The sequence below is a fragment of the Mustela putorius genome, unplaced genomic scaffold (genome assembly GCF_011764305.1).
Source record: "Mustela putorius furo isolate JIRA1106 unplaced genomic scaffold, ASM1176430v1.1 tig00004053_pilon_pilon_pilon, whole genome shotgun sequence".
NCBI lineage: Eukaryota > Metazoa > Chordata > Mammalia > Carnivora > Mustelidae > Mustela > Mustela putorius.
Genome location: NW_025422186.1, coordinates 1,621,426 through 1,636,786, shown reverse-complemented (window position 1 = coordinate 1,636,786; position 15,361 = coordinate 1,621,426). Strand labels below are relative to the sequence as shown.

At 47.1% G+C, this 15,361-nt stretch overlaps 1 protein-coding gene across 3 annotated transcripts; it reads right to left on the bottom strand.

The window, feature by feature from the left end:
- Nucleotides 1–218: 218 nt before the first annotated feature.
- Nucleotides 219–4,978, bottom strand: PJA1 (praja ring finger ubiquitin ligase 1). Of its 3 annotated transcripts, XM_004777881.3 has the most exons (3): nucleotides 4,828–4,978; nucleotides 2,346–2,866; nucleotides 219–1,781 (listed from the first exon to the last, which is right to left on the bottom strand). In XM_004777881.3, exons 2-3 carry the CDS (start codon nucleotides 2,636–2,638, stop codon nucleotides 659–661), a joined length of 1,416 nt encoding a protein of 471 aa, XP_004777938.1. In that variant the 5' UTR covers nucleotides 2,639–2,866; nucleotides 4,828–4,978; the 3' UTR covers nucleotides 219–658. The 3 variants fall into 3 exon arrangements, with proteins under 3 accessions (XP_004777938.1, XP_004777936.1, XP_004777937.1); XM_004777879.3 differs by having other exon boundaries at nucleotides 219–2,866; XM_004777880.3 differs by having other exon boundaries at nucleotides 219–2,540; nucleotides 4,828–4,972.
- Nucleotides 4,979–15,361: the final 10,383 nt, after the last annotated feature.

The window sequence follows — 15,361 nt, the reverse complement described above, 5'->3', positions numbered from 1 at the left end:
ACACTGTATTCCTACTTATAGAAATTGTCACCCTTAATTTCTTGCTCTTGTTGGGGTCAGCATTTCCAGTGACACTCAAGTTTTTCTACTGGGAACACCAGAAAACAAACAAACAACAACCCACAAAACCCTATTTTTGATGCAGGTGCAAGGGATCAATTATAAAGTTACTTAGTACCACCATATTAGACAAAACCAAACAATTCCACTGTACCATGTAAAACCAAAAGGAGAACTTTAATAAGCTTTTACGGCACTGCAATTACAGGAACATTAACCCATAACATGCAACAGAAATGATGATGCCTTCTGGACATAGTTAACAGATAAACTTGACGTTACGGTTAACAGCAACATAGTCTACCAAAGAAAACAAACGCAACTTATCTCAACTTTCTGGTTAGAAAATGTATGTTTTTACTGCAATCTCAAGTAACGTTTAGAAAGTTTAGACTTCCTTTCCTAACCTCTAAGATAGACAGTGTGATTTTTAATGCAATCGCACACAACTGTTTTCACATTGGAAATAATCACAAGGAATCAACAGGTGCAGATTAATCACGGCTTTCATTGCAATTGTTAATTTCGAGAGGGCTCCGGCGGTATTGTGGGTTTCAGATGGGGACAATCATCTGACCAGGAGTAAAGAGCCCTGGTCTTAGAGTGGGGGAGGGAACATGCAGCGGCACACGGGGCAGGTGCCTGACTTCTGAAGCCAGATGGATACGCACGGCTTGTGGAAATAGTGGTGGCAAGGCAACTCAGTTGCCACCTCCCCCTTCACATATTCACTACAACAGATGGGGCAACACATTTCCTGCCCCACTGCACTGTGATCTTCAGTGACCAGGATCTCGGGGAGAGTGTCGATGCTCTCCTTGCTGGCCGGCGGATTGGCCACCTCCACATCCACAGCGAGAGACTCCAAGTGCGCAAGGGCGGTTTCCATCGCTTGGGCCAAGCGTTCTTCAAGTGCCATGTAGGTGAGAAACTGAGGATCCACGTAGGAGATGGCTTCGGCCACCCCCAAGCCGTCTGCGAACCCATCAAAGAGGCTCCAATCCACTTCGAGGTCTTCGCTCACGCTGGAGTCATCTTCAAGGTTGTTGTTTCCATCCAGCATGAACACCCCGGGCTGCAGGAAATCCTGACCCGATTCATTATCCCCCTCACTGCTACTCTCATTTTCATTGTACTGGAGCCAAGGAACTTCGCCTCCTCTCGGGGACACCTGCTCCTCCTCCCGAAGACATGCTCCTTGGATTTCTTCAAGTTGGCCATTGCCACCACCGCTGCCACTGCCGCCACCACCACCGCCGCCGCTGCCGCCGCCGCCGCCACCACCACTGCCAGTGCCACCACCACTACCACCACTGGCCCCGGCGCTAGAGCTGGCCCCAGCGCTGGTGTTCCCCCTGACCTGCTCAGCCTCGTGTTCTTCCTTCCCCGGCAGAGTTTCCCAGCTTTCCCCGCTGGATGACAGATTTTGCTCCCGTCCGCGATACTTGCGACGCAGAGCAGCAGTCCACTCTTTGTCGCTGTCGGAGTCTTCGTCGCAGTACTTGTAGTAGTCGTCGCTGTATGTCCAGAAGTCGGGGTCGGCCATGGTTCGTCGGCGTCTTGGCACCTTCTCTGGCTTCACTTGGTCCTTCCTGGCCTCCCTCTTGTCTTCGGGGTACTTCGGCTCAGAGTAGCCGCTTGAACTCTCGCCTCTGGCTCTTCTTGCCAGGCCGTCTGAGCGGCCTTCAGCCGTGTTGGCCGTATCCCTCCACCTGGAAGTACTATGTGGCATATCATCATCATCATCAGTATCAAAAAATATTTTTGGTTTCACGCAGTTGGGGCTGGCCAGATTTCTGATTTTGGGCCTCACCACCGGCTCCTCTGCACTCTTTGGGGGGTCTTCCCCCCCACCACAAATACTCACAGGAGCCCTGCTGGGATGTGCAGGTAAACTCTGCTCCCGCCTCTGCCTCTCCAGGCTGTCGCCGGTGGTTGCCACCTTGCCTTCAGCAGATGTCTGAGAGGCCATGCTACTTTGCTGCAGGAACTCGGCTCTGCTAGCAGAGCGTCTGGCCGCAGGGACTGGATCTAACTTGTCAAGCTCCTCTCTCACATCACGCTTAAAGCTAGAGAACTGTGGGTGCACCCCAGCCAAGGACCTGGCCCCTTTCTCTGGGTCATACGGCTTATCATCTTTAAACTTGCCAGTTTTCCCTCTCACTGGCACTCGCTCAGCAGGCCCAGCCCCCTCCTCCTCACTATCATCTGCCCCGAAAGAGTCAACATGTCCATAAGCCATTCCTCTTCTGCTACCCGAGGCCCTGTACTCTCTTGGTGGGTACCTGGAGTAGTCCTCATTATCAACATTCAGGCTGGCTCCAGAGCTCTCACTGTCTTCCCAACTACGACGAGTGATGGAAAATGGTGACCGGCTCCTCTTGGTGGTTTGACTGGGGGCTGATCTGTGCATTGGGACTTCCGAGGTCGTCTTTCTCTGGCTGGAAATCCTTTCCTGCTGGCTCGTGGATGGCCTGAAACTGACATAAGCATGCCTTCTTCCATACCTCCTGCCTGTATTGGACTGATACCCTCCTGCTGGCTTGGGCCACACAGGCTTGCTAGATTCCTGACCCATGGCTCTGCCTTAGCAGGGTTTCCAATACAGCTGGGCCTTGAGTGGAAAGGCTCCTGCTCCCTGCACAAGCTTTGGAGATGGGAGCGCCAACTCAGTTCGGAATAAGAGAGCAGGGAGATCTATTTCCACTTCAGCAGGCAGGTAACAGAAAGAATAAGGGGCCTTTACAATTAGTTTCACTTTCTTCTAAGGCCTGAAGTAGCATTCCAGTGACTGTCAGGTGTAGACCTGGAACACATTTTTAATGTTGGCAAAATGATTACAAAACTGGGTTGATAGGAAAGCCAGACTTACGGGAGAATCTGACAGAAGATTGGGGGCAGGGGCAGTGACTGGACCCTGGGAAGGTGGGTGAAGCACTGTGGAATTATGCCAACATGGAAGAGGAAAGACTGCTGCGGTTATTTTATGGGGTGTCTGTGTCTTTTCTGAGCCCTGCAGACAGACAGGAGAAATGCAAATTGGAATAGGGTGGAAAATATAGATCACCACATGTTCGTGAGTGCTGAGGTGTCTGTCAGGAGGAGAGGGGCAGGTGGAAGTGGGGGCAGAACCAGCCATCATGCTGTGAAGAGAGGCCTGTGTTTATAGGGGGAGGGGACAGGTGTATTGGGGAGAGGCATTAGCGTCAGACAGGATGAGACCTGTTCTGGATGCGGGCAGGAGAACGACAGGTGCAGGTGGGGTGACTTCAGAGGAGAGGGTTGTGTGCAAACATGACAGTGTGCATGCGTGGTCGTATGTGCAGCCGCTGCAACTCGGCGCAAGGATGCCTGTGTATGTGTCTGTGGCAGGCAAGAAAAGGTTTGGTGGCACCGGCCAGGGGCAGCCTATGGTCTGCACGTGCATGTTCAGTGAAATGCGAGGCAACAATAGAGACAAGTCAGTGCAAGCAAATGCATCCACGAGAGGGACAGCACGGGAGAGGGATGTGTGGGTGGCCACTGGGTGGAACAGGGTCAGCAATCAGGGAAATATGTGTGTTTGTGAAGGGGGCTATAGCAGGGAAGAAGGGTTGTTGTCCCTGAGCGAGGATTTCTGTGAGTGTGAGTGTGAATGTGAGTGCATGCACGGCCGGGAACAGCAGAGGAAGGCTGTCTGTGCACAGATGCAGCAGGCAGGGAGCAGGGCTGGGAGCATTTGTGATGGCTGTGTGAATGAGAGAGTGAGGGTGCATACGTACGTATGTGGCATGTGAAAGGGGGCCAGCAATCAAAGGATATCCTGATGTGTGTATGTGGCAGGCAGGAGCTAAGGCAGCCCCCGAAGGGGTGTCTGTGTGTACTGTGTGTGTGTGCACTCACCAGAGCATACAGAGGCCGAAGAAGGAGGGGGCTGCTTCTGGTGGTGTGTATGGGGCAGGCCGTGAGAAGCAGGGAAAGGCACTGAGGGTGTGACAGTGTGCAAGAGGGTATGTATGTGTGTGTATCCATGTGTGCAAGGGGAAGGGGATGTTCCAGAACCTTGAGTGGGGGGGGTGCAGGGAGGGGGCTGCAATGGAAGGTGTGTGTGTGTGTGTACGTATGTACGCCCGCGGGCACGTGTGCGCATGCGTGTGTGCATGCCATGCATGCATGCGTGTATGTGTAGGTCCCTGCCCACACACGCGAGACACGGCAGGGGGAGGGGGAGGGGGCCGCAATGTCATAATGAGGGATGGGGAAACGTTATGGGCTCAAACGGCAAATCCAAACAGATGGCCAGGGAAGGGGGAAAAAAGAAAAGGCGTGCGAGGGTCTACTTTCTCCCTGGGACTAATTTCTTTTTCCGACAATTATTTTCCTGGGAACAATAATATATTTACCTAAAAATCTTAACAATTTACTATTCAGCAAAACAACTGCAAAATGGGGGAAGAAAGGCCATGGAGTGCTCCGCAAAGGGACCAAGAAGGGAGGAAGGAGGAGAGGGCCCCGACCACCACTCCCCTCTCAAACAGGGATTAAAGCCCTTCGAGTGGGGGCCACGCCACACGGAAGGGGCTGGGAGACGGAGGAGGGAGCCTCCAGACAGGTCGTGGGACACAGGCCTCACTCTGCAGTTAGGTCTTGCGTCCGCCCCACCCCTTCCCGAGGGGCGAGCCTGAAAAATCTGTACGCAAGAGGAACCCGAATCCTTGTCCCCATGCCAGGTCCCCCGTCCCACCGCCCCGTCTGGAGGAGTTGAGGAAGGAAACAGTCTTCACTCACCCAGTTCGGACACCCTCACGCTTTCGAGAGGCGCAGAGCTCCTGGACCTCCGACCGACACGACCGACCGACCGCCAGAGCCGCTGCTCCTGGTCTCCAGCTCCTCCCCCCGGCAGACAGCAACAGGGCGGGCGGCGACTGCGGCGGAGGAAGTGATTGTGGCGTCGGTGGGGCCCGCCCCCTTGATGTGGCGGGGGCGGCAGCTGCTCTCGACAAATCAGGGTGGGCCCCAAAGCATTATTTCATTTTAAATGATGAAATCGTCAAGGATACTGAAAAGGACAGCAAAAAATGTAACCAACAGCCAGCTTTAACAAATGTTAAACATTTCGCCAAACTCCCTTCTGTTGTCTTTTTTTTTGAAGATGAAATCTAAAAATTCTTTTTGATTAATTCCAATATTAAAGTAATTATAATAATATATCATACCCTATGTTATATGTTATGGCTTTTACTAGAAATATGGAAAATGTGAAATTATATCTAGGGCTGTAATTTTTTTCAACCTGATAATTGAAGCAATTGAATTGTTTACAGTAGAATTTCTTGCTGTTAATTACAAAATCAAGCTTCTCCATCCAAAAGAAATCATCAGTCATAAAGCGCAATACCTGATCAGGATCCGGTAATCGCATTGCAGCTTAAAAATATTATAACTATACCTTCTGGATTTGTATAATTTTACTGAACTCCTGGTTTTTTAAAATTGCACTTTACAACGTATTTTTAGTATTTACATCTAATGTAACAATAGCAAAGTTTTGTTCTTGGAAATAAAATGCATAATAGAAGAACAAGAAATATTAGGGGTCACAACATAATAGAAATAGGATATATATGTAACTGTCAAACCACTAAAGAAATAATATGTAGAACAAAGAGAAAAATCCATCTATCAAAGGGCAGAAATGGAGTGGGAAGCAACAAGAAAGGGTATTTTTTTAAAAGGGCAGGAATAAATCCAAATATATCAGTATGTAGTATGGATTAACACCTATAAAAAGCAGACTCTCATTTTAAGTATTTTGTTTTTTTGAAATCTGGTTATACACTGTTTATATGAGTTTCACGTAAAGCACATATAGAAATGGAAAATATGCCACTTAAATACTGGAAGGAACGAAGGAAGGAGGGAGGGAGGGGAAGGAAGGAATTTTAAAAAGAAGAAAAGAAAAGAGAAGGTAAGAGACATGGAGCAAAGTTAATATCAAAAAAATCCAAGGACTCAAAGTAAAAAACATTAAAGAGAACAAAACAGTTCGTTTCATTCACAGAGAAAGAAGACACAGTCAGTAAACTTTCTATGACAAGCAGTGTGATTTCAAAGTATATGAGGCTAATATGTTAAAATATAAAGAGAGATCAGAAAGTTTTCAATTATAGTGGGAGACTTAACCACACATATTATGGAATAAATGAACCAAATAGACTATAAAATAAATAATGATATAGAGAGACTGAATAACACAGTTAGTAAACCTAATCTATATACATTTACTGTACTCAAGAAAGATTGCATTTTTCATCAAAAAATTAAAATATTTCAAATACACAGGAAAGTAGAGCATAAAATGCACGTTTGCATGTACCTGTCAAACAGATTGAGCAAATTTATTTTCTTCAGATTCTCAGATCTGAACTGATACCCTTTGTCATTATTTATCATTATATGTCATTATTTATATATATATCATATTTGTTATTGACATATATGACATTCGTTATGACATATATGACAATATGTCATTATTTTTTATTAAATAATAAAAATTTATTATTTATTATTTATTATTATTTATCAGGATTTATTCCTGATAACATTTCTTGTTCTGAAATCTGCTTTGTTTGGAATTAACAGCTATTCCAGCTTTCTTTTTATTAATGTTAGTGTGTATACCTTCCTCTATCCATTTACTTTTCATCCCTCTGTGTCTTTATATTTAAAATGGGTTTCTTGTAAACAACATATACTTGGGTCTCTTTTTTTAAATCCATTCTGATTGTCCCTTGCTTTCTAAACTGGTGTAGTTAGACCATTCACAATTAAAGTGACTCTTGGTGTAGTTGGATTAATATTTGTCAAATCATAAGCATTTCCTATTCATTGCCTTTGTTCCTTGTTTCTTTTTTTGTCTTCCATTTTTTTCTGCCTTCTCTAATTTTAACTGGGCATTTTATAAAATTCCACTTTCTCTTCTCTTTTATAATGTCAATTATATTGCTAATTTTTATATTTTTTAGTGGTTGTCCTTAAGTTTGTAATGTACGTTTGTAACTAACTGGGCATTTTATAAAATTCCATTTTCTCTTCTCTTTTATAATTTCAACTATATTGCTTATTCTTACATTTTTTAGTGGTTGTCCTTGAGTTTGTAATGTATGTTTGTAACTAGTCCTTGAGTTTGTAATGTATGTTTGTAACTAATCCAAGCCCATTTTCAAGTGACACAACACTACTTCATGGGTAGTGTGGGTACCTTTTAACAGAGTATTTCCAATTCTTCCCTCCTGCCCCTTATAACTTTGCTTTCATTCATTTCACTTGTCCATAAACCATTATCATCCATTACATTGCTGCTATTATTTTTTTGAACTTACTGTTATTTGTTAGATCAGTTAAGAAGAAGAAAAATACAAGCTTTTATCTTATTTATACTTTCATTTATTCTTACTCAAATCCCCTATTGTTTTTAAATGTAGATACAAGTTACTGACCTATATCATTTTTTTTCTTTCTGAATAATTTCTTTTAACATTTCTTCAAGGTAGATCTCAGGAGAGACATCATAACACTTTTTACCATATTTTACTTATTAAAAATGAATTAGTAGGTCTAGCTCACACTCATAGAGAGGGGATTACACAAGGGCAGAAATTCTAGGAAGTGGGGCTCACTTGGGCCAGGACATGGATTGGAGCATCTCAGCTTCAACAGGTATTGCCAATCCATTTTCCAAAGTGGTTGTACCAATTTATTTATTTCTAGGAATTCTTTCTATATCCCAGAGACCAGATGTCGGTTATATTTGTACAGTTGCAAATATCTTCTCCTAATTGGTGTTTTCTTTAATATGAAATTTATGAATTTATAAAACTACTTAAAATAAACAAGAGAAAGCTCTTTAAAATCCTGGAGACCAGACCTCTATAAATTTGACAAAACATGCAGGAGCAAAAAAAGAAAAGACTTAATTACATCTCCAGATAGGCAAAACTTATAGAGATAGATAAACAATTCTAAGTAAAGTAAAGCACAAATGAAAACCTGGGGACAATATACACTGATATATATATATATATATATATATATATATGCCTATCGAATGTTACAGCCTTTTCTTCTGCGTACTTGTCTCTCTCCTCTAACTGTATCACTGCTCCCCATAACCTACTTGAGTAACTAGTATCCATTATTGCATATTTTTCTTTATATGTGAATAATCATATACAGGTAGATGTATGCTATGTGTATATATGTACATGTGTGCTGTGTTCACGGGTTTTTGCTTGTCCTTTTTTGTTAAAATAGGATTATCTATAGATTTTTGCCCTTCTTTCTGTACTTACTAAGTAATACACCCTGAAATCAACTGGTAGGGCTTGAATTACTAATCTTCAGTGGCTGCCTAGTATTTATGTTGTGGATTTGCCATAATCTGTCCAGCCATCAACTGATTGATAGATGATTATGATTCTATGTTTTGTTTCTGTTTTGTTTTTTGACACTGTGAACACTGCTGTGCTACATGTCTTTGTACTTATAGGTCCTAAGGTGTCAGGGCCTTCATTTCCATGGAATAATGTTCCAAAACTAGAACTGCCACATCGAATGATGTGTAGCCTTTTAATTTTAGTAGATGATGCCAGACTGCTTTTCCCTCCAAGGCTGGGGCCCTTCCCATTTCCAATGCATGGCCCTACACCATGGCTAGCCTGACTGATCCTGGAGCACAGACTCCTGACCCATGCTGGGTCAACTAGACTCTTCTCCTAGGGATCTAAAAGTCAGAAGGAGACACACAGACACTGAGAGGACTGGAGCTGAGTCATGTTCGAATCAACCAATTCCAAAGACCACCCCAGGATCTTTGAAATACAGTCTTATCTTCTGCCCATGTTAGCTAGAGTTGAACTCTGTTGTTGACGACTGAAAGAAACTTACAAACCCTGGTCAGACTGAGCCCTGAACCTGGTCACAAACTCAGCCTTGATCCCAGCTGCAGTGTTAGCTCTGATCCATGCCACAGACTCAGTCATCACCAGAGTTGGAGATGGAGGGCCACTCCTGGCCCCAGATTCAACTAACCCCTGCTTGGCATCTTTCTGGCCAAGCTCTGGGCTGAAAGAGGGGACAGGGGAGCCAGTGGATACGTTTCAGCCACATTCATCAGAGCCTCAAAGTTAAGTACTCTTTGTAGCAATTAATGCTGATGACTTTGGAGACAGAGAGGAATTCCTTGTGAAGAATAATTGTAAGGTCGAAGCCAGTGATGGTTGGGGACGACTGTGTGTTAGGGAGTAATGGATCCAAAGGGAACTCTGATTGGAATGGGCATCAGGGGTTTGGCTGTGGAGACAGACAATGAGGGCAATCAACTCTGACCCTGGCTCAAGGTAAAGGGGACAGAGCAGGGATGTGGGGTGGGGGACCAGATGTCTGAAGCTGGATGGGGCTAGGCTGAGTCTCATGTTAGAGCCTGGATGGGTCCCGATGACACAGAGATGCTGGGCCCCAGGATCGCCTAAGAGTAGCTACCATCAGAAGAGGTTCAAGCAGCCTGCAGCTCAGAAGCTTCTTTCTTTGTCTCTCCTGTCTGGTATTGCCTGGCCGGGCAGGATGGACCCCCATGCCGTCTGGCCCTTTCCTTGCTGTCCTGACTTCCCACAGGCTACAAAGCCACTTGCCCCCTTCTCCATCCCTCCAATGTCTCCTGCCCTTCATCCTTTCCCCTGGCTTAACTTCACATTGTGTGCCTCCTGCTGAGTGTCAGGGATTAGGACTGTCTATTGTGGGATACAGCTCTCTTCTCTTCTCTCCAGAGCCAAGAAGCTCTCGCCAAGACCTGGTGCCAGCCTCTCCCCAAGGATCTCTGGCAGAAACCAGGTAGAGATTGCTGGGAGTGGGGCCGGAGGGGCAAGCCCAGAGCGTTGGGGAGGAGACCGACACTTGTCAAACCCCTATCATCTGCCAGGCTCTTTACATACGCTCGCTCATTTAATCTTCATAGTTAGCTGGCAAGGTAGCAATTTGTACATTCCAATGGGAAAGCCGAGGCTCAGAGATTGTAAGGGATTTGTCCAAGGCTACTCAGCTAGAGGTGGTAGAGCTGGAATTTGAGGGCAGGACCATCAGCTCCAAAGCTGGCTACTTCGAGGCCTGAGGCAGGAAGAGTGTGGTGGCCTCAGTTCCTGACTGAAAAGGAGGCCTACCAAGTGGGGCATTTCCTGATGGAGGCCTAGAACAGCTCACTTTATCCATGGCTGAACGGCAGGCCCCGAGTGGCAGGAAGCAAGTAGCAGACTAGATGGCATGTGACACCAGCTAAGCCAGAGAGGCAGAGAACAGGTTCCCCTTGTTCTTCCCCCTGCAGCCTCTGCTCAGGAAGTGCTGGGCCACCCTCTCTCCACAGAATTTTCCTTTGACCCTTGGTGCGTCTGTGCTTCTATCAACAGAGACAGAAGGGAGCCAGCCGAAGATACTGGGAGGTTGTAGGGCAGGGCAGGGGGTAGGGATAGGTAGAGTCACAAGGCCAGAACATAGCACAGCGATCCTTCAGGCGGGACCCTGGGTGGATCCCCATCCCCCACCCGGGCCTCACTGTTCTCATCTCGGCAATGGAGAGATGGTATTAGATGGTGGCTGAAAGCCAATGAGTGAGTGTATGGTGGGGCCTGCCCAGGCAGGAAAATGGTGTGGCCATGTCATCAGGGAGAGATTTGCTCATGGAACATGACTGGGGGGACTGGTGAGGGCAGAAGTCATGGTAAGCCTAGAAGATATATGTGTGGCTGGCACAGGAGTAGTTTCTCTGGGCCCAGCCTGGGATCTAAGCCCTGCCCCTGGCTACCCCATTCACAGCAGAAGGGTGGAGGATAAGCAAATGAGGAGCTGAGGTTATGGAAAATGTGTCTTTTTAAAAAGAAGAACACTTGGGGAAGTGCAAGAAGGCAAGAAAGGACTGGAAATCCTGCCGGTTACACTGAGAGGGAGAGACAAGGGTATCTCCCGAAAAAGACAAAAGCAAAAACAAAAACCACTTCACTTCAGACTTCGGCTGAAGCCTGAAGCCCTGGGTGGCCTCTCAGACCGGGCTCTGGTTCCAGACCTGACAGTTTTGCTGGTCAGGGGACCCTGAACAAATTTTTCTTCCTCTCTGGGCCTCAGTGCTCCCACTCACAAAATAAGCTGGGGCCTAAACATCTCACTGAGATGGCCCTTTTGTACTCCAGAAACTTCTACCAGTTTCAAGCCCCTTGATCTTGACCCCACCTCAGGTACTGACAGGTAAGTTGATCAGCTATGGGAGTCAGGGTAACACTGGCACTTTGGGCGGGGGGGTGTCCTCCTAGGATCCAGTGAGAGCTCACCACAGCCCAGAGGCTCAGATTCATTGGCGCCCTGCTTCCCCCATTCCCACCTCTTCTGTGCCCTCCCAGCCCAGTTTCCACTGACCTCCTCTCCTTGCCTGGAACATGCCAGACTCACTGTTGCTTCAGCACCATCGCCCATGCTGTTCACTATACTTGGAATGCAGCGTCCCCACCTCCTTGCTGACTAATTCCTCCTGATCTTTGTTGAAATGTCACTTTGTCCAGGAAGTCTTTCTTCCCAGCCCCCCTGGTGTACTCCTACTCTGAACCACTCTGGCAGCATCATCATGGTCTTCATCACAAGAGTAATTACTTGCGCTGCATTTTTTTTTTTTAATCAGCCTCTCCTCTCAAATTACTATTATAACCTCTGTGAGGGCAGGGGCCTTGTCCATCATGTTCACAGCTCTACCTCTGGTGGCTGGTAGCCTGGGAAACACTCACCCAACAGATAGGTTTTGAAAAAAAATTCCTAGCACCGACCATGTAGCCTCAATCAGCTAGGTGCCATGCACAAACACGCAGGGTCTCATTTGACCTTTGTATCATCATGCTCGCCTTTCTCATTTCTTTGGAGAGGCAGTGAGGTGACAGGTTGCATTGCGCCAAAAGATTTTGTCCCGGACTAGACGCCCGGGCAGTGTGGACCTGGGCCTGGCAAGCAGGTCTGCCTGCCTCATGCCTCTGATTTCGCCTGCCACCACTCTTCAGAGAGGAGCAGCAGCTGTGGCCTCTCCTCGTGTTCCCATAGCAACCAGTGCTTACCTCCCGCTCACACTGGTTCCTAATTGCCTGATTACGCATCTTCTCCCCCGCCAGCTCCAGAGCTCCTTAAGATCAGGGTCCATGGCGCATTGCGTGCTTCAGGCTCAGTGAGTATTAGTGAAATGAACAAAAATGAATGCATGACCATCCATACACATGGGTTTTTTAAAAGCTTTCATCCCAAACAAGGCACCTGGCAGCCTGTGGTGGCTGAGGGCAGCGGGACAAGAGGACTGGATGCTCCTCATCTCAGCTCACCTCTGTTCAGTGATGTGGGTGGCTGCCCCCCCTTCTCCTCTCTCCCCTGCAGCCTGGGGAAGCTCTTTAGAAAATGGGCCAGGCAGCCTTCGTGGTGGCTGGTGGCAGGAGGGGGATGCTGGAGACGGTGTGACCCCCTCCCTAATGGTCCCCTGTGCTCATGCACATGTGCTCCCTCACCACCTCCTTGGGGGGGGGGGCATTGTAAATGGCCAGCCTGTGCTTTGGGAATTACCAGAAGCAACTGAGTTTTGTGTTCACTTCCAGTGCTTGGTTCACGGTCTCCAGAGTCAGCCCCTTCCCCTCTCAGCTCCCACTGTAACCACCTTAATCCAGTTCACTTGCATCTCCCACCTGAGCTGCCCCACTTGCCACTCCCACCCCCCACTCCTGTCTGTTTCCCTGCCTTCTCCCACTCCATCTTCCCCAGTGCAGAAAGAACAAGAGCTCCAAACAGAAATCCGCTCATGTTATTCCCACAAGTCCCACAAAGGAGGCAGCCACTGACATCGTTTTCGTGGCAGGACGAGAGCCTGTTCATGAGTTTAGTCCTTCCATGTTGGTTGCCTTCAATGCTTGGCTCTGGATCCGGTACTGAGTTTACCATGGTGAGACCAACATGAATTTTTACTCTAGTGGAAGGGACAGAAAGAAAAAAAAAAAAACACCCTAGAGTGGGTTGCACGTTGGACAGGGAGCTATGAGAATGTTCAGAGAACCAGGGAACGCTTTGCAGAGGAAGAGACATCTGGGCCGGACTTTCAGAAACTTTCGGTCACGAGCAACAGAAGCTATCTCTGAGTAACTGACGAGAGAAAGGAATTTGTGGAACTGAGGGGGTGGGCTTCAAGGAGCTCACACAATCAAAGAAAAAGCTACAGAACCAGGTTTCGGTATAGACAGAAGCAAAGGCAGTGGTGGGAAGGAGCAGGGGAGGGGTAGGAAGTAGGGAGGGTTAGAGGAAGGCATTGCCTCTGAAATGGAAGGCAGCCACGCTCACCATTATACCACCAACGCCGACAGTTGCCGCTGAAATGGATGAAAATGACCCCGATGTTCCTAGCAGCAATGTCCACAATAGCCAAACTGTGGAAGGAGCTGAGATGCTCTTCAACAGACGAATGGGTAAAGAAGATACTGTTCGTATGTACAATGGAATATTACTCAGCCATCAGAAAGGATGAATACCCCACATTTGCATCGACATGGAAGGAACTGGAGGAGATTATGCTGAGAGAAATAAGTCAAGCAGAGAAAGACAACTATCATATGGTTTCACTTACTTGAGGAATATAAGGAATAACACGGAGGACATTAGGAGAAGAAAGGGGAAAATGAAGGGAGAGACATCGGAGGGGAAGACAAACCATGAGAGGCTCTGACAAACAAACTGAGGGTTTCAGAGGGGAACCCGGTGGGGAGATGGGTGAGCCTAGTGATGGGTATTAAGGAGGGCACAGATAGCATGGAGCACTGGGTGTTAAATGCAAACAATGAATCTTGGAACACTATATCAAAAACTAATGACGTACTGTATACTAACTAACATAACATAATAAAATAAAATAAAGGTAAAAAATGATCTCTTCTATTCTTACACTACCTGCTCCAGATCCAAAGTCTAAAGAGAGTGTCTAGTGACCAAACTTCATCCTATGCCTACTCCCTGGCGAGACCGGACTGGGGAGAAGAAGGCTATGTCCCTTTGGCTCCCATGGTAGCAGGAAGACACACAGATTGAGTGTTTCACCAATCTTACCCCAGTGAGGCAGGCGAGTCACTATAAAGAAGCAGGAGTCTAAGAAAAGGAGAGGATGAATGCTGCGGAGCTACAAACCAATGCATGTCGGCTCACAGGAAAAAAAGAGGAGGAAAGTGTGGCCAGAGAGAACCATGGGCAAAGAGCCAAAGCCTGCTGTGCTGGAGGCAGGTGGGCAGCATCATGTGACTGGCTGGAGTACAAGGCAGGGGGAGGCGAAGCCCCCAGGAGATGTGACAGGAGCAGGGCAACAGCCTGCCCTGTGGAGTGGGCCCGAGGGAGTCGGTCTCCGGAGGTGGGAAGGGAGGCTGACTGGATGGTGTTTCAGGGCCTTCACTCTGGGGGTGTCAAGAACGGATCTGAGATAGCACAATTGGACATGGGAGGACCAGCAAGGAACTCTTCAGGGCAAGAGATGGCGAGGCCTGAATTCATTGGTCATGGATGGAGAGGGAAGGACAGTTTCAAGAGCAGTTCAGGATGTTGGATCTACAGAAGGATGAGGGGCGAGGGAGGGAAGAAGACGTTGGGAGAGACTTTACAATTCCCTCGTGGGCCCACTCTTATTAGCCATTCATTCAATATGTAATGCAGCCCAGTCTTCTTTGTATGTGCCAGGCTCTGTGTTAGGAGAAAGAGAGACAGAGACAGAAATACATACACAGACCTTTCACAGGCCCTCTCATCCTCTGCTCTTAGGAGCATAGACTGATACCATTGCTGTGGAGAACACTCTGGAAAGAGGTTTCCTCGTTGTATTTATTTATTTATTAAGAATCCTTTTATTTTAATAATTTTTTAATAAACATATAGTGTGTTATTAGCCCCAGGAGTACAGGTCTGTGAATCGCCAGGTTTACACACTTCACAGCACTCACCATAGTACATACCCTCCCCAATGTCCATAACCCAACTCCCCTCTCCCAATCCCCTCCCCACAGCAACCCTCAGTTTGTTTTGTGAAATTAAGAGTCTCTTGTGGTTTATCTCCCTCCTGATCCCATCTTGTTTCATTTATTCTTTTCCTACCCCCAAGACCCCCTACGTTGCATCTCCACTTCCTCATATTGGGGAGATCATATGATAGTTGTCTTTCTCTGATTGACTTATTTCATTAAGCATAATATCCTCTAGGTCCATCGACGTAGTTGCAAATGGCAAG

Excerpts from the sequence above, each read along its gene's own strand:
- PJA1 (XM_004777879.3), bottom strand. The coding sequence starts at position 2,638 with ATGGGTCAGGAATCTAGCAAGCCTGTGTGGCCCAAGCCAGCAGGAGGG.